Source organism: Jaculus jaculus, chromosome 12, assembly GCF_020740685.1.
Source record: "Jaculus jaculus isolate mJacJac1 chromosome 12, mJacJac1.mat.Y.cur, whole genome shotgun sequence".
Lineage (NCBI taxonomy): Eukaryota > Metazoa > Chordata > Mammalia > Rodentia > Dipodidae > Jaculus > Jaculus jaculus.
In genome coordinates, this window is record NC_059113.1 from 91,875,411 (window position 1) to 91,902,865 (window position 27,455).

At 43.8% G+C, this 27,455-nt stretch overlaps 1 protein-coding gene across 1 annotated transcript in view; it reads right to left on the reverse strand.

Annotated features, from left to right (window-relative positions):
- Positions 1–8,541: 8,541 nt before the first annotated feature.
- The window catches only part of Ednra (endothelin receptor type A), a 73,779-nt gene continuing 54,865 nt past the window's right edge, over positions 8,542–27,455 (reverse strand). Inside the window, exons 4-7 of the mRNA XM_004655839.2 lie at positions 22,452–22,604; positions 13,710–13,843; positions 12,955–13,063; positions 8,542–10,723 (exon numbers count right to left, since the gene is read on the reverse strand). Of these exons, the coding sequence (XP_004655896.1) occupies positions 10,583–10,723; positions 12,955–13,063; positions 13,710–13,843; positions 22,452–22,604 (537 nt within the window). The 3' untranslated portion in view covers positions 8,542–10,582. The remainder of the gene's footprint in view (positions 10,724–12,954; positions 13,064–13,709; positions 13,844–22,451; positions 22,605–27,455) is intronic.

Here is a 27,455-nt window from a genome sequence, read left to right on the forward strand (position 1 = left end):
TCTGAAACCCACCACCACACCTTAAGATACACCCAGTGACACTGCCTCCAGCCAGGTGGCTGCAGATGCAAACTATAAGCAATAAAAAACTGAATATATTGGGGGCCATCTATTCAAACCACCACAAACTGTGGCTCTAACAATCTTTCCACTCCTTCTTCTGCAAAATTCCCTGTTGGGTGTATTTTTTTTTTTTTTTTTTTTTGAGGTAGGGTTTCACTCTAGTCCAGGCTGACCTGGAATTCACCATGTAGTCTCAGGCTGGCCTTGAACTCATGGCGATCCTCCTACCTCTGCTTCCCAAGTGCTGGGATAAAAGGTGTGTACTACCACGCCTGGCTTCATGTTGGGTCATTTTAAGTGTATTTCAGTGATGGGATCTGAGGAGCCTCTAGATGTCTGGTTTGGTAAGTGTTGAGTGTCCTCAGTGTCTGTCTCCTTCACCCTTGTGCTGACATCAAGTTCATAGAGAAAGCAGCACTCTTACTCATTTTCCCCAATTCCTCTGGGGTTTCAACAGGGGCCGGCGTGAAATGCGGTGGGTCATTTATCTCCTCAGGTCCTACTCCCATCTGAAAAAGAGAAACAGATTCTCTAATGGAGAGTGAGGTCAGCACAGGTTGAATGGGATAACCATTATTGATTTAGAGAGAATTTAAAGGGTGTAGAGCCTCTTATATGCCAAGATTAGTGGGAGCTTGACATTGGAAAACAAAATTCTTATCTGGATATGATTCTGACTTGTTTCCCAGTTCCAGATATGGTTTCATTTCCACTAAGCAGATCTGTTAGTCAATCCAAGAGCAGTTGGTTACCCACCGTGGCTGAGTGCCACTATTGCACTTGTGTGAGCATCATGTCAGGTTGTTTGCTTCTGAGTCACTTAGACTTTGAGTTGCTTGGACAGATGTTGGACACTTTCCCCTGGTAGCTCATGTAGTGCCTTCCAGCACTAGATGGGCTAATTGTCTTGGGGGCTCTTTTGGATTCCAACCAGGTCTCTGCATGGTCCTTGCCAACCACGTTTGGTGTCTTCAGCAGTAGAGTCTTACCATTAACCTCTGGTGGGTGGGTAATCAAGTGCTCTGACAGAAGTCTGTCTTCTTTGTTTTGGGAGATCTAGTAGGTCTCTCTGGTCAACAGCTCATTGTGGATGTAAACCACATCCTGGCACAGGGACTTACAGGCCAGTGCCAAGAGAAAAAATAAAAAGACAGAGAAGAAAGAGAAACAGTAGAAATTTAATGTTAGGCTCTATTTCACCTTCTCCAGGGTCTTTGGATTCAGGTGCTTCCCCTAAGGTCCTTGAGAGTTCCACCTTTAGTCTGACTTCCAGGACATAGGATAATGGTACAAGTTCAATATGGGTTCAGTTTTTTTTTTTTTAATTAAAATTTAAAAGAAAAGTGACCCAAAGGCATATGGACCTGCAGTGCCATATGGCCAGGGTCAGGTGGAGCCATGGCCACATGCCAGTGCTGTACAAATCTTGAACAACGGGGTTGGAGACATCCTAGAAATACTGAGTGATATTAACTATGCATAAACTCCGTGACCTATCAGCAGTCCATCACTCTGCTAATTCCCAGAGAAGTCAGGTAAGTCTCCATAGAAGATTGTACAGAGATGAAAGTACAGCCTCATTTGTGGTTGCAAAGATCTCAATATGTCCAATATATGATTATAGGCATACGTGTATATATGTATATTTGTTTGTATGTAAGTGTGTATCTCTCCACCTACCTGGGTCTCTGTCTTTATCTAGTTGGCCTTTCCAATCCACAGGTTCCTCACTCACAAAGTCAACCAAAAATTGATAGTGTTTGAAAGAAGCTATGTTGGTATTGAACATCTACAGATTTTTTTCTTGAGATAATTCCCTAAACAATATAACATAATAACAAATAGGTATTTAAGCTGGGTGTGTTTACACACACCTTTAATTCAAGAACTTGGGAGGCAGAGGTAGGGGTATTGCCATAAGGCCACCCTGAGACAACATAGTGAATTCCAGGTCAGCCTGAGCAAGAGCCTACCTTGAAAAAAAAAAAAAAAAAGAAAGAAAAGAAAATGTGTATTTATATAACATTGATGTTATGTAAAGTACTATACGCAACTTGGAAATGATTTAAAGCATAAAGGAAGATGTATGTGGATGATGGACTGTGTTATTTTATATAAGGGACATGGGTGTCTACAGAGTTTGGTATTTGAGGGATTCTGGAACAAATTCCATTCCCATACTGATGGATGACTTTCCTGGGTAGAGGATTCCCCTCTTGCATACATAGATTACTAAATACCATCCAGTATTCCACAAAGGCCTTAAATATAGTATACATGTGTGTGTGTGTGTGTGTGTGTATACACACACACAGAGGCACACACATATATAGACTATGCTCAGTTTGTGTTTTGGTTTTTTAAGGCAGGGTCTTCCTTTAGCCCAGGCTTACTTAGATTTCATTATGTAGTCTATCAGGCTGCCCTTGAACTTGTAGCGATCCTCTTACCTCTGCCTCCCAAGGTCTGGGATCCAAGGTGTTATGCTACCATGCCTGGTTAGAAAATTATCTTTTGGAAAAATAAAAATTGAAGACTAAAGTGACCTTAAAATGCCAGAAGGGAACAGAAATGAGGATTAGTTGCGTATATGGACAGTTTCTTCAAAGATTTAGAATGTAAATGATGTGGTCATCTTGCTTCTATTTTCTTTCTTTCTTTCTTTTTTTTTTTTTTAAAGGTAATGTCACACTCTTGGCCAGGCTGACCTGGAATTCACTGGGTACCCTTGAACTCACCGTGATCCTTCTACCTCTGCCTCCTGAGTGCTGGGATTAAAGGCGTGTGACACCACGCCTGGCTTACTTTCTTTGGGAAGATTTTCCTTTCTCCATTCTAATGCCAGGATTGTCTCTGCCAGGGCTAGGCTGACCAGAGTAATTCTGTTCTCTCCAGCAGACCATGACTGAGTATAAGAGACAGTAAACAGACCTGGGCCTGCTCATCTTCCTAACACTGAGGAAACATAGACCCAGAGCACCAGTTTTTCATTATGCACAAATATTGCCCCCAAACACCAAGAGAACAAACATACATGTACATTTCTGCTCACTGTTGGTAGACTATTTTTCCATCTTGGGATATTTTAAAAGCATGCAAACTTAATTGACATTAATCCTAACCGTTATGCTTGGAGAGAAATAGAAAGCTATAGTTGGTGGGGAAATGGCTATATTCTGGGAAAAACATGTGCCAGTGAGTAGTGAGTCAGGGTTGTGCCCTGGAGGGGCCTGGGCTTGTCACTTGGCTGACAATAGGCGACTACGTAGACTGGGCAAGGTCGTGACCCCCATCTGGGACAGATCTATCACACAAGACGGAATACACAATTGTATCCACCATCACAGAATCAACTTGAAATAAACAGTGATCATCAGCTAGATAAAAGGACTGTGGTTTAGGACCAAAGAGGGAAAATGTGTGGAATTCTCTTTACTCCCCTGGGAAGATTCCATGACTCTTCTGATTATATTTAGAGTTGGCATGGCTGTTCCTAATTTACTACCTCCCAGGAACAAACACCCTTGGTGACTCCACTGGGTCATATCCGTGCCCAGAGCTTAGGAAATGAGGAGATATTATGCATTGTGGCTTCAAGTCAAGAGTGGACATACTGGCCTGTTTCCTGAGGTGGGCAGGGGGAGGGGGGTGTTGGGAGACCCTGCTTTGCAGTGGCAAATTTTCTCTTTGATTATTTCTTGATTCGAGGAGCTGGGGCCTCCCTCCCTTCAGTTTTAGAAACGCAAAGTCAAACAGTGCCAGGGCTGACCAAATATAGACACTGGGTTACGGTGTTTTTACTACCCAGAGAAAAGCATGACAGAAGCTTTTCCAAATGTATATTATTCCAAAACTACGGGAACTTTTAAAAGGGGAGACACCAGTGGAATTTCTCAACAAGCCAAGTGCACATGGTGCACACGTGCTCTGACGTAAATTTGTTTCAAATATAGAGGAAAAGCAGTCAAAATAGCGCTGTGCTAGTGATTTCCCAAACACAGGAATGGAAGGCTCAGGATTACAAACCAGGAGGCAGGAGAGTACATCATCGCTGGGTGCATGGATCATGTCAGTGATGTGTAAAGGACTAGCAATACTATTGAAATCAATGGAGGTGACATGTCTGATAGGCACCATTTCTCTTGGCTATTTCCAATTAGTTTCATTGCTTTAGTCATTTAATGTTTGTTGGCTAGGTTTATTGTCTATCTACCTATCATCTATCTACTTACTTATCATCTCTCTATCTTCTATCATTTATCTATTATTCATCCATCTGTCATTATTTATTTTTGTAGCGCTGGGGAAGGAACCCATGCCCTTGCACTTGCTAAACAAACACTCTACCAATGACCTCCACGCTCAACCTCTGGCTGGGTTTAGTTTTGAATGGAAAATGATATTTACTGACCTAAAAAGCCCCTCACAATGTATAAATAACATTGAACTCCTTGTAAGGGTGCTGTTCTCCCATAGTGATGTCATATTTATGCTTACTAACTATGAGAGGTAGAGAAAAGGGCCTCACATTTTGTTCATGATGTTCAGCCCTGAAACAGAAAGAATTCTGACCATTCTGTCCTTTGTGCCAATGTCTGCTGAGTCACCACCAAGCATTTCATTGCTGTTGTTTATTTATGCATCTTATTTTAAGTTTCTGGCAATTAACAGGATGTATTGTGGTGGGTGTTCACTCTGTGTTGAGAGAAAAGATAAATTAGGGGCAGTGAAGGAGGGATGGAGAAAGGGAGGGAGGACAGAGCGAGAAAGTGGTGCAACAGGAAGACAGTCAGGTCAGGGAATCTGATGATTCATTTCTGCTTGTCAATTTGACAGGATTTAGTCACCGTGGAAATGAATCTCTGAGCATGTCTGTGAGAGATTTTCTAGATTGGGTAAGTTGAGGTGCGATGACCCACCGTAGCTGTAGGCAGTTTCCTTCCATGGGCTGAGGTCCGGGATGGAATAGCTAAGGTGGAAGGGGGCTGAGAGGAAGCATCTGCCACCCTCTGCTTCTGGGTGACAGACGCAATATGACCAGCTGCTTCCAGCTCCAGCTGTGAGGTCTTCCCTGCCTTGGCAGACTGTAATCTTGAACCGTACAATGAAATAGACCCTTCCTTAAGTTGCTTCTGGTCAGGTGTTTGGCCACAGCAATGAGAAATCCAGGGTGCTTTTCTGAATGAAGCTGTAGAGGTGGGCACGCATTTATCAAAACTCCTAGGATGGGGCTGGAGGGATGGCTTACCAGTTAAGGCATTTGCCTGCAAAGCCAAAGGACCCAGGTTCGATTCCCCAGGACCCACGTAAGCCAGATGCACAAGGGGGCGCACACGTCTAGAGTTCCTTTGCAGTGGCTGGAGGCTCTGGTGAGCCCATTCTCTCTCTCCCTCCCTTTCTCTGTCATATAAATAGATAAATAAAACATTTTTTAAAATCTCCCAGGATGTAGAGCAAAATGAAGCCTAGTGCAAACCATGGGCTTTAGTAATAACATGCATTGCTATAGGTCCATGACTGGTACCAAGTACACCACACTCATGTAAGTAACAGGGGAAACCGGAGAGAGGAGGAAACTTCATGTTTCGATCAATTTTCCTGTAAACCTTGAACTGATCTAAAAAATATCCAAAAACGCAAAAAGCTAAATTGAGACAACATAGGTGAGATGGTCTTAGAATATGTTTCTTCTATGTGACAGAAAACAGTATTTAACCAGCAGAAGTCGAAACGTAGTAACCGTGTTGATTCTCTTCAACAAACCATGGAAAGATATTGAGAACTGGAACTGGGGACCTAAAAATTTTCTTCAGTCTTTGTGATCTGAGAGAGAGATAGAGGGAGAGTGCGTATGAGTGAACCAGAGCTTCCTGCCACTGCAAACAAACTCCATATGCATGCACCACTCTGTGCATTTTTATTTTTATATTTTTACTTTTTGTTTTTTTGACATAGGGTCTCACTCTAGCTCAGGCTGACCTGGAATTCATTATGTAGTCTCAAGGTGGCCTTGAACTTATGGTGATCCTCCTACCTCTGCCTCCTGAGTGCTGGGATTAAAGGCGTGCGCCACCATGTCTGACTCACTTTTATTTTTTATTTATTTGAGAGAAAGAGAGAGAGAGAGAGAGAGAGAGAGAGAGAGAGAGAGAGAGAGAGAGAGGGAGGGAGGGAGGGAGGGAGGGAGGGAGGGAGAGAAAGAGAGAGAGAGAGAAGCAGAGACAGAGACAGAGACAGAGAGAAGTGCAGAGACAGGAGGTGGAGATGTACAGAAAGATGGCACAGTTGTGGGCATATTCTGAAGCAAGTGTCCCCAAAATCATGGGTAGAAGGTACTAGAGAAAGGAATGAGAAATAACTTCAAAGATTTAGTCTTGAATGGCTCTAAGATGGTGCTGTATTTAACCGAACAGAGGAATATGATGGTGGCTCTAATTCTTCTGGAGCTCCTGAGATTTTCCCCTGTTCTGTTCATTGCTATATCTCTAGTATCCATTTGTAGTGTGTTCAACATAATCTACTGGGATGATAAATAAAAGAATAAAGGAGAGAGTTAATTGCTCATTTACAGCAAAGTAGGTGGATGGAGAATTGAGCACAATTGGGAAGTATCTGTTTAAAAGGAAACTTTCTGGGGCTGCAGAGATGGCTTAGCAGTTAAGAGCTTGCCTGTGAAGTCTAAGCACCTTGGTTCAAGGCTCAATTCCCCAGGACCCACGTAAGCCAGATGCACAAGGTAGCACATGCTTCTGGAGTTCATTTGCAGTGGCTGGAGGCCCTGGCACGCCCATTTTCTCTCTCTGCATGTCTGCCACTCTCAAATAAGTAAATAAATAAAAATAAACAAAAAAATTAAAAAGAAAGAAAGAAAGAAAGGAAGAAAGAAAGAAAGAAAGGAAACTTTCTGGGGGCAGTGGAGATGGCTTAGCAGTTAAAGGCACTTGCTTGCAAAGGCTAATGGCCCGGGTTCACTTTCCTAATATCCACATAAAGTCAGACACACAAAGTGGCGCGTGTGTCTGGAGTTCGATTGAAGTGGCAGGAAGCCCCGATGTGCCCATACTTTCTCTCTATCAAATAAATAAACAATAAATATAAACAGTAAGAGGCTGGAGAGATGGCTTAGAGGTTAAGGCACTTGTCTGAAAAGTCTAACGACCCAGGTTTGATTCTGCAGTACCCAGCTAAGCCAGATGCACAAAGGTGGCACATGCATCTGGAATTTGTTGGCAGTGTGGCTGGAGGCCTTGGCACACCCATTCTTTCTCTCTCTATATGCCCCTCTCTCTCCCTTTCTCTCTCAATTAATGTAAGTAAACATTTTAAAAAAAAGTAGAATTGCTTGCCTGGCTATTAAGGAGAGATTTGGGAAGGCATTATGTAACCAACATTTATTTCCTAGAAAGAACTATGTATAACGAAGAGACACTTGCGAAGCTTCTGTAAACTTTTATTTTATATTCAACGGGCCACTGCGAACTCAAGGCCTTAGCTTCTGGCTCATTTCTACAAAGTCACTTGTTGGAAACATGTGGTAAAAGTAGAAATTGGAAATATTTCTACTAGCAAACCAGGGTACTTTACCAGTCCATAAACAAGATGCATGTCGAAGCCCGTGTATTCAGAGATCTGTGACTTTCTGAATTTATAAAATGCATTCTACACATAAGAAACAAAGTATCCTAAAACAACTGTCTAAACACAATGGTGTGGACCTATGTTAAAGATACGCATCACTGCACACGACACCCCAGTGCCAGACTGCAACTCCACTAACACACAGAGGAGCAGTAGCTAGCCCTGAAATTCAAGCAACCGGAACCCGATGGATTTGAGTTGTGACTGACTGTGATCAAACATGACCCAACAAATTACCTTAGCTAATTTTATCACCAATAAATCTATCTGGTCAAGTGTGCTAGAAACTTCAGGCAATTTGTCAATGTTGGCACCCCATTAAATTGAGGGTTAGAGCAACGTAACCCTATGCTGGGGTTACAGCTCAGTGGTAGGGCACTTGCCTAGCTTGTACAAAGCCCTGGGTTTCTTCCCCAGCACTACAAAAGAAAAAAAAAAAAGAAAAAAATAGAAAACAATATAATACTTCAAAGTGTCATAACTTTTGCTCCAGCATGGGAAACACTATGACTCCCAAATACTGCTTTGTCAAACCATCCAACCTAGTAGAACCCTGTATTGTTGGCTGGAGGCTCATTGTCTCTCATGATGCACCCATCAGTGCATCCCATCAGTAACAGTAAACATGGCCACAAGATTTCTGAATGCAGGAGATTCTTATGTATTAAGGCTGATCAAGGTGGGTTATGTGAACAACCTAAAATCCACTCAAAATATGACCTTTGGGGGCTGGAGAGATGGCTTAGCAGTTAAGGTGCTTTCTTGTGAAGCCTAAGGACCCATGTTTGACTCTCCAGATTCCACATAAGCCAGATGCACAAAGGTGAGGCAAGTGTAAGGTCGCACATGCCCACTAGGTGATGCAAACATCTGGAGTTGGATTGTAGTGGCTGAGGCCCTGGCCCACCAATTCTCTCTCCCCTTCTGTCTCTGTTTCTGCCTCTCTCTAAAAAAAATGTGCTTTGGCACAACCACAGGGCATTCTGATTAGATTAGATTAGATTAGATTAGATTAGATTAGATAACATCCATAGTACCATATATTACATACACAAATATATTCCATAGAGACAATCACAGAAAAATTGGCTAAAAAATTTACAATTGTTTATATATGAATACATACATATATATATATATATATATATACACACACACACATACACACACAATAAAAGATTATTATTTTTTTGTTCTCACAGTCTGTAAACATCTGGAACAGTTCCCAGTAAAGTCACTGTGGGCCCTTTGAAATGATGACCATTGGGAAGTTGGGAAGGAGTGGTTAAATAAAGATGTAGGTTCATATTGGAATCCCAGAGAAGTGAAGAATTAAAGGTTCTTGGTAGTAATAATTACATTTCACTGATACATTCAACTTATCAGGTTTCTTTGAAATTGTTTCCTATCTGGAAAAAAAAAAAGAATGACTAATAAAACCTTTTAAGCCAGTTAACACTGTGGGAGAAGTTAAAATGATAAAAGGGAATGTGCATTATATGTATGTATATATCTATTACTATTACAAAGTCCAAAGAAAATTTCCAGATTCTCAGATACATTCACTCTCTCCTGGATGTGCCTCAGATGTCTAATGTCTAATCATCATACTGAAAGTTTTAGGCATAGTTCCATGACACATTTTAAATTGTGGAATATGGCTTTTACATGAAAAAAAAATCACATAAAAATATTTGGCTTGTGAAAAAAATAGAACTATTTAACCCTAGTTTTGAGGCAGGGTCTCACTCTGCAATCCAGGCTGGGCTCCAACTCATGATTCTCCTGCCTCAGCCTCCCACATGTAGGGCATGTTCCCCATACATTATTCTTCTGTTTAACATAAAAAATTAAAAAAAATACCTTCCAAGATCTTCTCTAACTAAACATCTTAGTGCTATCTTTCTTTTGTTTCTCCAGGAAATGTCTTTCTCTAGCTCAGGCTGACCTAGAATTCCCTATGTAGCCTTAGGGAGGCCTTGATCCTCCTATCTGTGCCTCCCAAGTGCTGGGATTAAAGGTGTGCTCCACCTTGCCTGGCTTGTCTTTCTTTCTTTATTGTTTTAATAATAATAAATGTAAAGCTTTAAAAAATTCCTTGGGTAGCAGCTATTGAGCTGCGATACGATTTTATCCAGCTCGTACTTCCCGCGCTTGTCTCTGTTGCAGCTCTGGAACTCATGTTTTATGAACAAAACGGTGACCCAACCACTCACCTTAGTGTTTTCTTGTTTTCCCTCTTTTTTTATTTTTTTAACAAAGTATGTGAAAATAAGCTCAACAATCATGTCTAAGCTATTATGCAGCCAAAAAAAAAAATAATAATAATACTGGCATTTCAAAGAAAGGTACCCTAAACCCACACTGTTGAACAAAAAAGGTCATAATCTCTAAACATCCATGTTTTGTTTGTTGGTATTTTTGGAGACAAAGACTCACGTGGTCAAGGGTGACCTTGGATTTCGGATCCTCCTCCACCTCCCGAGTGTTGGGAGCCCAGGCCAGGCTCACCATGCTTGGCAAGTTCTCTAAACTCTTTCAATGACCAGTTCTCATTGGACATTCAACGGAACGGCTATGAAAGCCGCTAATGAACTTGAAAACTCTATTTTCACGCCAATGTCCCTTGAGTTTCCATTACCCCTTGACTCCTCACTTCTGAGTGCTGGGCATGCCATGCGAATTAGGAAAATTACAGAAGAAAGAGCTAGCAGCGAGTCCTCCATACACTGTGGGGGACCACACCGAGAGCGCATTTTCTTCTGCGGGTGGGAGCGAGTTAGAGAGAAAGGACCCGGGAAGGAAGTTCGGGAGGACGGCTGCTGCATGGTGTTTTCTCCACTGAGACTTGAGGCACACTCAAGTGCATTTCTGAAGATAGTTAGTTGACGCTGTCCTTGTGGCTGCTCCTCTCAGTGTTGTGGTTGTTCGGATCTTGGTTCTTCCACTGCATGCTGGTTCCATTCATGGGGACTGAGGTCATCAGGCTTTTGGATTGGTGACAACAGCAACAGAGGCATGACTAGGGAAGGGAAGAATACTTTAAATGACCTGAGCCACCCTGTCAACCTATTTCCAGTACAAGTGGACATTGGGGTCCACTTATGATATTTGAGCATGGACATCTGAGGACAGCCAGGTGGGCCCAGACAGTTATCTGGGGTATGGAGCCTGTCATATCCAGGCAGAGGTTAGGCTTCATCTTCAAGAGAGGGAAAGATCTCTAACTTCTTGTGTGAATTCTATTCTCCAAGTTCAAGAGCAAGGGAAGGCACCAGTGTGGGAGCTGTGTGTTCTACGGCATGGAGCCCAGTCATGGCTGTGCAGGGCCTGGAGGGACATGACTTTTCATCAGAATGTACTACTCAGCATTAGGTATCTCAGCTGATCCTCATTACAGGCTAGGGCACAGGTGCCCCTTTATGAAGGATAGTAGTGGGGTCCAAAGGATAAAAAGAACACAATTTAATGGGGTCGGAGAGATGGCTCAACAATTAAGACGCTTGCCTGCAAAGCCTGAGAACCTGGGTTTTATTTTCCAGGATGCACATAAAGCACAAGATGGCACATGCATCTGGAGTTCGTTAGCAGTGGCTAGAGGCCCTGGCATGTCCATTCTCTTTCTCATTCTGAATCTGCCTCTTTCTTTCTCTCTCTCTCATAAAAATAAATAAACAAATAAGAAAGTAAGTAATAAAAAAGAACACAAGGGTTTCCAGGTTAGCCTCTTCCTCTGGTATGCTGTGTTTTTGGAAGACTTAGCAAATATGTTTTTTTAAAACATTTTTTATTTGTGTGTGTGTGTGTGTGTGTGTGTGTGAGAAAGAGAGAGAGAGAGAGAGAGAGAGAGAGAAATTTGGCACACCAGGGCCTCCAGCCACTGCAATCAAACACCAGACATTTGGGCATGTGTGACCTTAGGCGTGCCTCACTTTTGGGTGGCTGGCTTACGTGGGGTCTGGAAAGTTGAACATGGTTCTTCAGGCTTCACAACCACTAAGCCATCTCTCCAGCCCTGTTTCCTTTTATTTATTTTAAATTTTTTAAAATGTTATTTATTTATTTGAGAGCAACAGAGAGAAAAAGAGGTAGAGAGAGAGAAAGAGAGAGAGAGAGAGAGAGAGAGAGAGAGAGAGAATGGGTGCGCCAGGGCCTCCAGCCACTGCAAAAGGATTCCAGATGTGTGGGCCCCCTTGTGCATCTGGCTAATGTGGGCCCTGGGGAATCGAGTCTCGAACCGGAGTCCTTAGGCATCACAGGGAAGTGCTTAACCACTAAGCCATCTCTCCAGTCTGTTTCTTGTTTCCTTTTAAATTGTAAGTTCTGCCAGGGTAGCTGCTGTGAGAGTTCTCCTTGTCTTCCCTATCCCAAAGCACTGCGCATAGACTGGGTACTTACTGCTCCAGAAGCTTTACGTATATGTCCCATTGAACGGAACTTGCGCGACAGCTGCTGAGCTCATGTAATTTTACAGAGGAGGAAGTGGAGGGAACAGAAGTACTGAGCGGCCCTGGGATCCATAATTAGCAAAGGCAGAGCTGCGATGTTGGGTGAGGCTGTTTGCTTCCAAGACCCATTCCTGTGACCTCTACACTGCTCGGCTTAACGTTAATGTGGGCTAACGTCAAACACCCTGGTCCAAGATAATGAATCCTAGTTATCATAGGTCCATGCTGAAGTTGTTCCAGAACTGAAAAATGCCACAGCACTAAGGCATGCTCGAGGCTCCAGAAGAGCATTATTGGCTGAGCTGGAAGGAGGCTTGGAGATAAACAGGCGGCCAGCTAATGAAATTACAGCAGCACAGATGTCTTGAGAAATAAGCATTTACTTTCCTTGAAGAAGCGGCTATTAAATGCACTATTTAGTCACTTTTGTGAGAGCTTTCTTAACAGTAGGGCTGATGTTTGGTTAAGACTGTGCTTCAAGTCTGAGAACTTGAAAGGTGTGAGTTGGTTTTATGAACTTGGGGTGCCTGGATCACATGTTTAAGCATTCCTTTCTGAAAGAGGGCACTAAACTGGCATGGATTTAATTAGCCCTGTTAGTCTTAACCTCTGAATACATACTGCTTTTCTGCTACCCTGACAACCTGACTCTCTTTCTACCCAACAGAATGTGATGATTTTCATTTCTCTAACCAAAAGGACTGTGGCTGATCAACATAGTAGGAAAATTGGCATTTTCTGTGCCCATTGGGTATTTAATATACTTCTTTGGCTGACCTTACAAAACACTTGCAAATAGTCTTACCTGGAAACAATTTTTGAATTTCTTGCTCACAAAATACAGAGCGATTGGGTTTATACACGAATTCATGGTTGCCAAGTTGATGCCGATGTAATCCATAAGCAGCAGGAAACTATAGCAAAAGAAAATGGTGTACCGTAATGAGAACTTGCTGTTTAAAAATCTGCCAAGTTGCATTTATCCCTATGCTAAGCATTTTTCTTGCCCAGGAGCCATGTCTTGTCGGTGGCAGTTAGGATTTTGTAAAAAAAAAAAAAAAAAAAAAAGTGCTGGTTTAAGCGGTGGCTTCGGTTTGGTGGAAGGGCTAATGCTAGATGAACCCTCGGTTACCTGAAACCTTTGTGCACAGCCCCAGGAGAGGAACAGCAAGATTATAGATGTGGCGTGCACAAATTTTGGAATCAGCTAAAAAAGAAAAATTATTGACTTTGCAATTTTAATTTCTGGGACTAACGAGAATGTGAGGTCGATGTAAAATTTTTATGAATGTGAAAAGCAGAGCTGGAGAGATTGCTTAGTGGTTAAGGCACTTGTCTGCAAATCCAAAGGACCCAGCTTCCCCAGCAGCCACATAAAACCAGATGCACAAGGTGGAATCTATGCCTGGAGTTCCTCTGGAATGGCTGGAGGCCCTGGTGTGGCCACTTTCTCTCTCTGTCTGCCTCTTTCTCTCTATCTCTCTCTCAAATAAATAAATAAGATAAAAATTTGGAGAAGCAGAGGAACCCTGATTTCCTAAAGGGGACGCAGAATCATACCTAAGCAATTCACATCGGTTCTTGTCCATCTCATCATATACAGTTTTCTTCAAGATACGGCTTAGGTGAAGCGGGAACCAGCACAGAGCAAAAATTACCACCAAGCAGAACACGGTTTTTGCCACTTCTCGGCGCTAGGAACAGGAGGAAGAGAAAGCAACACAGAAAGTTCAATGCCGTCGTACTAGTAAAAGTAACTACAGGACAAGGAGCGGGAGACACTAGGGAAGACCTGGGGGAGGCCTCCTCCACTCACTGGACCTTTGCTTTGCAAGCCGTAGAGCATAACTTTCTCATCAAGGAGTTGCTAACAAAGATGCTTTGCATGGCTTCCAGGAAGGATGATGGCCCCGGGCTGCTGTATGGCCACAGCAGAGGCTCTATGCCAGCAAAGCGGTGGGAAGTGGCTGGAATCAATCAACCCTGGGGGTCACCAGTGTCTGTGGGGGAGGTCTGATGGGTGGTGGTGCATACCATGGAGGAAAGAATTAGTTAATAGTGCATTAACACGTAACTAGCCTTAGAGATGCCTTGGTGGATATGGAGACTGAATATACCATGAATACCATGACATGCTGAACAGAAACAGCAAGGACAATCCATTCTTTCCTTTTCCTGACCTTAAAACTAGCATGGAAATATCTGTGCTTTTTATAATTTAATTAATTTATTTGCAAGAATATATATCCATAAATATGTATATGTATAGATATATATATGAATACACACACACACACACACACACACACACACACACACACACACATATGTATGTGTGTGGAGAGAGCTGCAAACAAACTCCAGATGCCACTTTATGCAACTAGCTTATGTGGGTACTGGGGAATTTGAACCCTGGGCAGTCAGGCTTTGCAAGTAGCACCTTTAATACCTGAGCCATCTCTCCAGCCCATACTTTTTTTTTTCTTTTATTTGTTATTTCATATTTTTTTTTCTTTTGAGGTAGGGTCTCACACTAGCTCAGGCTGATATGGAATTCACTATGTAGTCTCAGGGTGGCCTCAAACTCATGGAAATCCTCCTACCTCTGCTTCCTAAGTGCTAGGATTAAAGGTGTGTATCTGGCTCATTTCTTTCTTTTTTTAAAAAAATATTTTATTTGGGCTGGAGAGATGGCTTAGTGGTTAAGGTGTTTGCCTGCAAAGCCAAAAGACCCAGGTTCAGTTCCCCAGGACCCATGTAAGCCAGATACACAGGTGGTACATACATCTGGAGTTCATCTGCAGTGGGGTTAGAGGCCCTGGCACACCCATTCTATCTCTTCCTCTCTGACTCTCTCTCTCAAATAAATACATAAAAATAAAATATTAGAATATTATTTATTTGAAAGCAGAGACAGAGAGAGATAGAAGAAAGGCAGATAGAGAGAATGGGTCTACCAGGGCCTCTAGCCACTGCGAACGAACTCCAGATGCATATCCCACTGTGCGTCTGACTTTATGTGGGTACTGGGGAATAAAACTCTGGTCATTAGGTTTTGGGGGCAAATGACTTAACTGCTGAGCTATCTCTCCAGCCTCCCCCCTTCTTTTTTTTTTCTTTTAGTTTTCCCAGGCATGGTCTCGCTCTAGCTCAGGCTGACCTGGAATTCACTATGTAGTCTCAGGGTGGCACCGAACTCATGGCAATCCTTCTACCTCTGCCTCCCAAGTGCTGGGATTAAAGGTGTGTGCCACCATGCCAGGCTCCCCTCCTTAAAATTTTTTAAACAATTTTTTTTATTTTTATTTATTTATCTGAGAGTGACAGACAGACAGAAAGAGGCAGATCAAGAGAGAGAGAGAGAGAATGGGTGCGCCAGGGCCTCCAGCCACTGCAAACGAATGCCAAATGCATGTGCCACCTTGTACATCTGGCTAACATGGGTCCTGGGGAATCGAGCCTTGAACTGGGTCCTTAGGCTTCACAGGCAAGCGCTTAACTGCTAAGCCATCTCTCCAGTCCCCCTCTTTTTTTTTTTTTTTGATACAAGGTCTTGCTTTATTGCTCAGACTGGTCTCAAACTCCAGGGGCTAACAGACTCTCTTGCCTCAGCCTCTCTGGTGCTGGGAATACAGCATGTGCTCCTTTATTTAATAACATGTGGTTTTCAAAGGTCTATGTTTTGCAAAGAGAAGGATGAGGGCAAGTGATTATCAGCAGTGTTGATTATAAAACGAGAGCAGGCTGAACATGGGCTGACTTCAATGGAAGCTTTACACATCTCTGGGCCTGTTTGTCATCAGAATAACCACAGGCTGGGAATTCTTTCCATCCATTCATTTGTGTGCATTTTGCTGGAGTGTATCTACCATCTTCCGTTCTCTTACCAACCTAAGTAGGATTATAAAATGCAACTTGCCTGCAACTGGAGTCTATTAATGTCAAAACAAAACCAACTGACAACAGGTTGGGAAGATGATGTTGGCTCAATCTGGAGCATATAACCTTAAGTCTGGGAGCCTACCATAAATCCATATGATGAGTTGGGCCATGTAAAAATGCTGTGGCACTTGTCACAAATTGGCACTCAAACCAAACAACCAGGAGCTTTTAATCTCCCACACAGTAATTGGACAAGCTGAGATATGGTACCAGACTGATGATACAAGGGAAAAAAATAAAGCACTCCACTTGGTAAGGGATGGCAGTGTCTTGATTGTTTGTTTGTTTGTTTTGAGGTAGGGTCTCGCTCTAGCCCAGGCTGACCTGGACTTCACCATGTAGTCTCAGGGCGGCCTCAAACTCGCGGCGATCTTCCTGCCTCTGCCTCTGGAATGCTGGGACTAAAGGCATGCGCGCCACCATACCTGGCTGGGATGGGGTGTCTGAATGGGCCATTTTGTATACCTAGAAATCCACAGTACCTCCAAAAGATACAAAAGGAAGGCATTTGGGAGAGTATAGCCTTCCCTGCACATATCCTCAGAGGATAACTCTTACAAAAGGCAGTATATTAGTATACTGTCCTGACATCTGACACTCACGTAACCAACATCTCTCGTCCTCTCTCCCCTTCCCACCATTGCAGTCTTGGTTTTGCTAAGGCAGCTGCGGGGAACTGAACTATTCATCCACATGACCATCCGCACAGGTCTGACCAACTAGCTGAAACAGAGATGGCTGTGTGTCACGAGACTTAATAGGGAGATTGCACTGGTGACACGCGGATGCCTTCTGTGCCCTTCCCCTGCCTGCTGTCTGGGTATCAGATCTGAAACAGGGTTGGCACGGCTGTCTTTCAAGACTGAAAGATGGGTCAGCAAAATGACAGATGCCTGGCCTCTAAGCTCCTTCAGTCACAGTGGTTTGGACTGTACTAAAGCCACTTGAACTTCTTTTTGAAAGTTATTTATTTATTTATTTGAGAAGGGGGGATGGGTGTGTCAGGGCCTCCAGCCACTGCAAATGAACTCTAGACGCATGCGCCACCTTGTGCATCTGACTCACGTGGGTTCTGGGGAATTGAACTGAGGTATTTGGCTTTGCAGGCAAATGCCTTAACCACTAAGCCATCTCTCCAGCCCCTCAGAACACTATTTCCCCCACCCCCAAATTCATTATAATTAATTTTATCCACTTCAGGAATCAGAGTTAAGAATTGCTTAATATCTTTTCATCTGAAGGGTTTGAAACATTCATGCCTGAACAAAGCCATGCTAAAGTTTATTAATGCCACCGCTACCGAATGTCAATAAAAGATAATAGCTACCATTGGTGTGACACATTAGCTTTTACAAAGCATGCACATGGGCTTCATGCCCTTTGATTCTCATAATAACTCTGATTCATACATGCTTATGCCTGGTTTGCAGACGAAGAGCTGAAGCACAAAAACAGCCAGGGAATACTTGAAAAGGGTCGCTGGTGAGCAATGATGCTCACGTATGGTAATTATGCAGGGTAGGGTCTGGTCATCTATCAGCGGCTCCAGGCTCCTCACTTCCCTCCGTTGCTACCCAAGACTGACCCACAGCCATACTTTACTTTTTGTTTATTATTTATATTTCTATAATTTATTATTATGAGAGAGAGAAGAGGCAGATAAAGAGAATGGGTGTGCTAGGGCCTCTAGCCACTGCAAACAAACTCCAGATGCACATGCCACTTTGTGCATCTGGCTTTATGAGGGCAGTGGGGAATTGAACCTGGGTCCTAAGGCTTTGCAGCAAATGTCTTAACCACTAAGCTATCTGTCCAGCCCAAGGTTTACTTTTTTTTGGGGGGTGGGTTTCAAGGTAGGGTCTCACTCTGGCCCTTGAACTCGCAGCACTCCTCCTACCTTTGCCTCCTGAGTGCTGGGATTAAAGGCATGCACTACCATGCCTGGCTCAACTTTTTTTATTTAGTTATTTGAGAGATGGGGGGGGGAGAGAGACAGAGAGAGAGAGAGAGAGAGAGAGAAGTACATAAAGAGAATGCAAACAAACTCCAGACGCATGTGCCATCTTGTGCATCTGGCTTAAGTGGGTCCTGGGGAATTGAACTTGGGTCCTTTGGCTTTATAGACAACTGCCTTAACCACTAAGACATCTTTCCAGCCCCTAAGTTTTACTTTTTGAATTAATATAAATTAACATTTGCTGAATACCTACGAAGAAGTAGGTTCTACTAGGCATCTTTTATTCCTGTAAGAGTCCCCCAAATGTATTGCTACAAATATGTTAATGAGAAACTAGATGTTTAGAGAGGTTAAGCAACTTTGTTGAGGCCACATGACCAGGAAGTATAGGAATCCAGTTTTGTCTTCTAAAGTCTCAAAAAAATCTCTTCTAGGGCTGGAGAGATGGCTTAGCGGTTAAGCGCTTGCCTGTGAAGCCTAAGGATCCCGGTTCAAGGCTTGGTTCCCCAGGTCCCACGTTAGCCAGATGCACAAGGGGGCGCACGTGTCTGGAGTTCGTTTGCAGAGGCTGGAAGCCCTGGCGCGCCCATTCTCTCTCTCTCCCTCTATCTGTCTTTCTCTCTGTGTCTGTCGCTCTCAAATAAATACATAAATAATTTAAAAAAAAATCTCTTCTAGTTGCTGTCTAGAGGTGTCAACATTAACTCTGGGCCCACCCAGATGTTACTCTTTTCTGTGTACTCAGCTCTATTTCCTTTCATGAGTCATATTTTGCATATTTCAAATTAACCTCCATTTCTCCACTATCCGTGTGCTTAGTACCTGTGGTGGTTTGGATATGAATGTACGTCCTCCATTGCCTCAGGGATTTTGATTAAGGTTAAGCTTCCTGCTCAAGTCTCCAGCAGCCTGCTGGAGGAGCTGTCATTGGGGGCCGATCTTGCAGTCTAGCCCTAAGGTCTGTTCAAAGCCAGTTTGAGCTCTGGCTGTTCTCGATTGGTGGTGTTGGTTTGTGCTGTCTGTGGTGGATGCTGAAGTGAGCCAGATTCTTCTGCTATTGATGATGGTGTTTCCCCTGGAATCTGTAAGCCTGAAATAAACCCTTTCCTCCCATCAGCTGCTTCTGGTCAGGTGTTTGTCACAGCAGTGAGAAAGTAACTGCAGCAGCACTTATTTCACATTATAACACGGACCTTGTCCTCTTGCACAAAATAGCCTCAGTCCTCCGCTTCTCCACCCAACACCACTTACCCTCTGTCCTTCATACACAGACTGTTCCGCCACAGTTCCACCTCAGATAAAACTTGGCTTTGCACAGTAAATGCTTCATCATTCTATTTTAAAAAATATATATATTTTATTTATTTATATGAGAAAGAAAAAGAGGGAAGGAGGGAGGGAGGGAGGGAGGAAGGGAGGGAGGGAGAGGGAGAGAGAGAGAGAATGGGTGCACCAGGGCCTTCAGCCTCTGCAAATGAACTCCAGATGCATGCGCCCCTTTGTGCATCTGGCTTTCGTGGGTCCTGGGGATTTGAACCAGGATCCTTTGGCTTTGCAGGCAAACGCCTTAACCACTAAGCCATCTCTCCAGCCCCATCATTCTATTTTTAATAGTCTTGTGTTTGTATTTATGCTTTATTTATTTATTTTTTTGCATGTGTATGGTGTGCATGCATGTGCATATGTGATTGTGTGTGGAAGACAATAGCCAATATCTGGTCGCTTTCTTAATTGCTCTTCACCTAATTATTATGATGATTTAAAAGATCTTTAAAACTATTTTTACTATTTTATTTATTTGAAAAAGAGAGGGGAGAGAGAGAGATACAGATAGAGATAGAGATAGAGAGAGACAGAGAGAGAGAGAGAGAGGGAGAAAGAGAGAACAGATGCACCAGGGTCTCTAGCCACACAAAACAAACTCCAGACGCATGTGTCACCTTGTACTGGGGAACCGAACCTGGGTCCTTAGGCTTTGCAGGGAAGTACCTTAACCACTAAGCCATTTATCCAGTCCTATTATTTATTTTGAGATAGGGTCTCACTCTAGCTCAGGCTGACCTGGGATTCACTATGTCATCTCAGGGTGGCCCCAAACTCGCAGCAATCCTCCTATCTCTGCCTCCCAAGTGCTGGGATTAAAGGTGTGCGCCACCATGCCTGGCTTCAGTCCTTTCTTAAAAACATTTTTGTTTACTTATTTGCAAGGAGAGGAAGAGGGAAAGTGCGAGGGAGAGGGCAAGGATGAGAGCAAGAGAGAGACGGGCACACCAGTGCCTCTAGCTGCTGCAAATGAAATGCAGATGCACAAGCCACTTTGTGCATCTGGTTTTACACAGGTACTGGGGAACTGAACCTGGGTCATTAGATTTTGCAGGCAAGTGTCTTACTTAACCACTGAACCATCTCTCCGGCCCTATTATTATTTTCTGAGACAAGGTTTCTCACTGAACTTGGCACTTACTGATGCGGCTGGGTATGTTAGCCAGCTCTACCTCTCCAGAACTAGGCTTATAGGGACCTGCCACTATGCTCAGCTTTTATTTATTTATTTATTTATTTATTTATTTATTTATTTATTTATTTATTATTTATTTGAGAGTGACAGACACAGAGAGAAAGACAGATAGAGGGAGAGAGAGAGAATGGGCACGCCAGGGCTTCCAGCCTCTGCAAACGAACTCCAGACGCGTGTGCCCCCTTGTGCATCTGGCTAATGTGGGACCTGGGGAACCGATCCTCAAACCGGGGTCCTTAGGCTTCACAGGCAAGCGCTTAACTGCTAAGCCATCTCTCCAGCCCATATGCTCAGCTTTTACATGGGTTCTGGAAATCCCAACTCAGGTCTTCACGCTTGTGCAGCAAGAGCTGACCAATGAGCCACCTTCCCAGCCCGTGTCTTTTTTTTAAATATATTTATTTATTTGAGAGAGAGAAAAACAGAGACACAGAAAGAAGCAGGAGAGAGAGAAAGAGAGAGAGAGAGAGAGAAAGAAGAATGGGCACACCAGATCATCCAGTCACTGCAAACAAACTCCAGATGTATGAGCCACCTTGTGCATCTGGCTTACGTGGGTCCTGGGGAATCGAACCTGGGTCCTTAAGCTTGGCAGGCAAGCGCCTTAACTGCTGAGCCATCTCTCCAGCTCTTGCCCATGTCTTTTGCTCTATAACTAGACTATAAAGCCCACACAGGGAAAAGGTCACATGCTTCTTTCTGTCCTGACATAGTTCCCAGACCATATGCATATGCTCAATAAAACCTTGGCAGAACAACTGAGTACTCACTTTCTTTTGAAGCCCGGCCTTATAGGACCATCTGTTTCAAGGCAAGACCCTCTTTTCACAAAAGGAATCCCTAATACTATATAAAGAAAATAGTTCCAAGATGCAGTTTTATTTTTAGGAAACCAGCCTAAATCTGTTACATACGATGTGGTCACGTGTGACTGAGGGACAAGTGTGTGTTGTGAGAAATGCGTAGCTAGGCAATTTCATCACTGTGCCGTAATGAGTACACCTGCACAGGTCTAGATGGTTGTCTATGTCACACCAGGCTGTATGGATTTAGCACCAGGAATGTTCAATGTGTAGGCTGCTTGCATCCCAGGATAGCTATGGATGTATCCCTTTACATCTGCAGATGACGTCATATAGCAACGTCAAAATGTTGGCTAGCCATAGCTAGCCTGTTGCTTATGGGTTACAAACATACAGCAGAATATTCTATTGTACCAACTATCACACGCCACTGTACCATAATGGTGTTCACCCATCTTAACATGTCTAGACGTAGAAAAGATGCTGGAGGGCTGGAGGAATGGCTTAGCGGTTAAGGAACTTGCCTGCAAAGCCAAAGGACTCAGGTTCAATTCCCCAGGACCCACATTGGCCAGATGCACAAGAGGGCACACGCCTCTGGTGTTTGTTTGCAGTGGCTGGAAGTCTGGTGCCCCCATTCTCACTTTTGCTCTCTCTCTCTGATTCTAATAAATACATAATAAATAAAAAGAAATGTGGTTAAAGAAAAGACGCAGGAGGGACCAGGAGGATTGCTCATTGGTTAAAGGCACTTGCTTGCAAAGCCTGCTGGCCTGGGTTCAATTCTGAAGCCATCTCTGTAAGCTAGACACAAAAAGCAGTGCAAATGTCTAGTGTCTGCTTGCAGTGGCAAGAGGCCCTGGCATGCCTACATATACATTTGTGCATACAAATAAATGAAAAGAAAGAAAAGACACACCAGGCAGTTTAAAACTTCACTTCCGTTCTAAATCATACATAACCACCAATGTATATGCAGCGTCGCCTCGACTACAATGTCAGTGAAAGCCAACAGCCACACTCCCAGCCCTGCTGACCTCAAGGCAGGCTTGGCCAGGTTGTCGTGAACTGGGTGGGGTTACCTGCTTGAGGTGCTCGCTGAGGGCGATCCTGAGGCTGCCGTTCCTTCTGTTCAGCATCTCACACGTCATGAGGGTGTAGAAGATGGCGGTGCACACCAGGGGCATGCAGAAGTAGAACCCGAAGAGCCACCAGTCCTTCGCATCCTGGTAAAACTGCCCAGCGAAGAGAGGAAGAGGGACACGTGACATAGGGTAACAGTGCGGCATCTCGGGTCACCTCAGTGTTTGTGCTTGCACGGGGATTTGTTTATAGCCTCTTTGCTGGTGGTAGAGAAGCTTGCAATGGACTTGTTGCAGTCAGGTTCGCATTGCTGGCAGAAATCACCCGACCAAGAGCAGCTTGTGGGAAAACAGAAAGGGTTTATTGTGGCTTACAGACTCGAGGGGAAGCTCCATGATGGCAGGGAAAATGATGGCATGAGCAGAGGGTGGACATCGACCTCTTGGCCAACAACAGATGAGCCACAGCAACAGGAGAGTGTGCCAAACACTGCCGAGGGGAAACTGGCTGTAACACCCATAAGCCTGCCCCCAACAATATACTGTCTCCAGGAGGTGTTAATTCCCAAATCTCCATCATCTGGGAACCTGACATTCAGAACATCTAAGTTATGCAGGACACCTGAATAAAACCACCAGAGGACTCAAAACTCTTTTTATCCCCCTCTTTTTGGTTTTTCAAGGTATGGTCTCACTCTAGTCCAGGCTGACCTGGAGTTCACTATGTAGTCTCAGGGTGGCCTTGAACTCACAGTGATCCTCCTACCTCTGTCTCTCAAGTGATGGGATTGAAGGTGTGCGCCACCATGCCCAGCTCCAAACTCTTTATTTTTATGGGTCTGGAGAGATGGCTTAGCAGGTTAAAGGTTTTTGCACTTGCCAGCAAAGCCAAAGGACCCAGGTACTATTCCCCAGGACTCACATAAGCCAGATGCACAAAGTGGCACATGGGTCATTCATTTTCAGTGGCTGGAGGTCCTGCCATGGCTATTCTCCCTCTCTTTAAATAAATAAAATAAAAATTTTAATATTTTTATTTATTTATTTGCATGCATAGATAGATAGAGACAGACAGAATGGGGCCTTAGGATCTCCAGCCTCTCCAAACTGCAGATGAATGAGCCACTTGGGCACTGGGGAATCGAACCTGGGTCATTAGGTTTTGCAGGCAAGTTCCTTAACTGCTGAGGCATCTCTCCAGCCCCATCTTTTTTTTAAAAAAATATTCATTTATTTGAGAGAGAGAGGGAGAGAGAGAATGGGCATGCCAGGGCTTCTAGCCACTGCAAATAAACTCCAGACACATGTACCCCCTTGTGCATCTGGCTTATGTAGGCCCTGGAGAGTCGAACCGGGATCCTTTGGCTTTGCCGGCAAATGCCTGAACTACTAAGTCATCTCTCCAGCCCCCCAGCCCCATCTTTTATTTTTCTTCAGTGCTCGGGATCATATGCAGGGCCTTGTGCATGCTAGGCAAGTGCTAGACCACTGCATGCATCTCCAGCCCAATTTTAAAAAATCTTTGTATTGACAACCTCCATATATATGATCATAATCTTCTACCACAACCTTCCCTTTTTCCTACCCCAGGACCCCCTCCACTGAATCCCTTTTTCTTTCCAACTAATATCTCTTCTATTTTGATGTCATCATTTCCCCTCTCTTATTGTCCAAGTCTTGGGGTAGGTCACATCAGCCACTGTATGGTCATGAATACCATGGCCAGTCCAATTTATTTTTGGATACTTTGAAGTCAATTTCAATTACATAACAGAAGAGGGCTAACCAATCAAAAGAATTTACTTTCTGAAACTCTTAAAGTAGGATTTGAGATATTTGCCTTCATTTATTGATGGGCTTTACAAGTTTGCTAAGGCTTGGTTGGCTTTTTGGTTATTGTGGTTAAAGTGTAGTCAGTGAGAATGGCTGTTTGGGAACGGTGAAGGTTATGAATGGCTGATTTGTGTAGCCTTGGTTCATGGGAGTTAACCCTTTGCCTGGTATGCCTGCTATGTGACCCTGGAGCTAGGCAGTTTGAGCCATCAATAACTTCACTCTCTCCCCGCCCCCCCTTTTTTTAAAATACTTTCCACCTGGAAAGTATTGAGGCACACACCTTATCTGCAAGCTGACTTAGCATTATCTTCCCATGGGCAAGGATTTGTAAATATCCAGATAGTTTGTTTTTATGACTTTGTAAAGAAAAAAAAAAAAAACAAAAACCTCAATACCCTGTGAAAAAGAAAGCTGGATAATGATACCAAAATTCCCTTTCCTACCAAATTAACCACCAACTTGGGAAGCAATGCCTTCTCCTTCCCTGTGATCTTTTCCCAAGTTGTTTATTTAGTGAGGGCGATGTAGCCTCCTGTGATAGCTCAGTTCCCACAGTGAGAAGTGACCAGGCTGCTCTGTGAAAACTGGACCATTTCTGTACACAGGGAGAAGCCAAGTGGGCTGTATTTACAATATGCTTATTAAAATAATCTAAAATTCGTTCCAGGAGACAAAAGATCAGTCAGGGGTTCTCAATTCTTTTATGCCACAGACCCTCATGGAAGTCCGGTAAGCATGAAAATTTCTTCTGTGGACAATCCTTTACTAGGCAAAAAGTAAGATATGCATAATCAATGATACCAAAACATGGCCATCAAAATATTGAACATTAATTCCAGATATAGTAAGGTACATATCAAGATATTGAGAAGTAATGGTGGCCCTAATAACTATCAGGATGTTGACACAGGCCTAAACATAAATATTTCAGGATCACATGAGTACATTTCTGTTAGTGAAAAAGTCATGGTACTTTTAAAAAGTATTGCGGTTTGGGCTGGAGAGATGGCTTAGCGGTTAAGCACTTGCCTGTGAAGCCTAAGGACCCCGGTTCGAGGCTCGCTTCCCCAGGTCCCATGTTAGCCAGATGCACAAGGGGGCGCACGCGTCTGGAGTTCGTTTGCAGAGGCTGGAAGCCCTGGCGCGCCCATTCTCTCTCTCTCCCTCTATCTGTCTTTCTCTCTGTGTCTGTCGCTCTCAAATAAATAAATAAATTTAAAAAGAAAAAAAAAAAGTATTGCGGTTTGTTGCCTGCGTTCACAGTCAGAGGAAATGATACATTTCAGTTAGAATTTAATGAAAATAAACATATAATTTCTTCTCCATCCAAGCTGTCTGAACCCGTGGGTTTTAGTCTCTGGTTAAGCGCAAACTCCCCAAACGAGTTCGCTTATTCGAATCTATTACACAGATACTCCCCTAGTCCCATCATCGAGTAGAAGGATTTCGGTCTCCAACTAAAAGAGAAGCAGACTCATTCTGTCTGTCTTTTTTGTTTGGAGTGCAGCACAAACACCCTTTGAGTGCTCTAGTCTCTTACAGCTCCTCACACATGGTGCATTGCTGGCTGGGTGTGAACAGCCCACAAACAGCTGCCTGGGGCCTGGAGGCTGACCCCTGAGAGGCTGGCTGGGTACCCTGCCCCCTCCTTAGTAGAAGCCTGCTCAGAAAAGGCTCCTATTTCTTTTGAACTGTTGTCACCAGCCAGGGACTGGAAGGGGCCTCAGGCCATTCTCGGGTAGAACAAAGTTGAGGAGGGAAGAAGGGAAATAAAGTTTGAAGAACAGGGCTTTAGACTTGGAATGAATGGATCATCAATTCAACTCATACTCTTATTTATTTATTTGACAGAGAGAGAGAGGGGGGGGGGGAGACAGGGAGGGGGAGGGAGGGAGAGAAAGAATGGGCATGCCAGGGCCTCCAGCCACTGCAAATGAACTCCAGAAGCATGTGCCACCTTGTGCATCTGGCTTATGTGGGTCCTGGGGAATTGAACCTGGGTCCTTGGGCTTTGCAGGCATGTGCCTTAACTGCTAAGCCAGCCCTCAACTCATACCATTTTTGGCAATCTCAGAAGCTACCCCTTCTGTCACAGGTCACCCTTTGGTGAACACCTATATAGTGACATTGGTCTTTATGAAGTAACCCATTTAATTTTGTCTACCTCCAGTGGTTAGTAGGTCAGTGTCATTTTTTGTTTCTTCAAGGTAGGGTCTCACTCTAGCCCAGGCTGACTTGGAATTCACTATGGAGTCTCAGGGTGGCCCTGGGCTCATGGCAATCCTCCTACCTCTGCCTCCCGAGTGCTGGGATTAAAGGTGTGCGCCACCACGCTGGGCTTTGAATCCTCTTCTAGTAAGTTTCTCTCCCAAGCATTTTTCTCTAGACTATTTGGACTTCACTCTGTCCACATGCTCAGGAAAGCGCTGCATTGGCTCAGCACCCCGCCGCCTTGGTTCTCACTGGGAAGACTGACTCAGTGAAAGGCCAGCGGCCAAGCACACGTCCTCGACTTGAGGTGCACAGGCTGGCCGTTCTCGTGATCATTTTTAATCTCAAAGCAAGAATTTCCAGGCAGGATAATTGATCAATTGCAAAATCATGAATTCCATGAATTCTCCAGCTTAGGGAAGCGTACCTTGCGATGTCTGTAATTGATTAAATGTGGAATCCGAGCGGCATGATGCGTACATCAAAGCACTAAATTATGCCGACTTAAGGGACATAGTTCCTTTTGAGTCTTTCCTCAGTCCACATGTAATGTAATCATCTTTGCAAAGGAAATAAGCATTTTAAACATGTTTTCCAATATTCTCAGACATGTCGAGCTTCCCAGAGGAGCACTGATGTGGTCAGGTGTGCCAAAGAACAACTTAAACTTGTTAAACTAAAATACTCTTTTCACAAGTTCTCTAGTTTTCTCTTCCTTGCATGTCAGACTTAGGGCCCATATTGACATAGCAGAGGTAGGTTCAATTCTACTCTGTGTTACTCAACCCATATTTAAATGTTATTTATTTATTTGAAAGAGAGGGAAAGAGGCAGATTGAGAGACAGAGAATGGGTGCACCAGGGCACCCAGCCACTGCCGACAAACTCCAGATGCATGTACCACCTTGTGTATCTGGTTTATGTGGGTCCTGGGGAATTGAACCTGGGTCCTTTGGC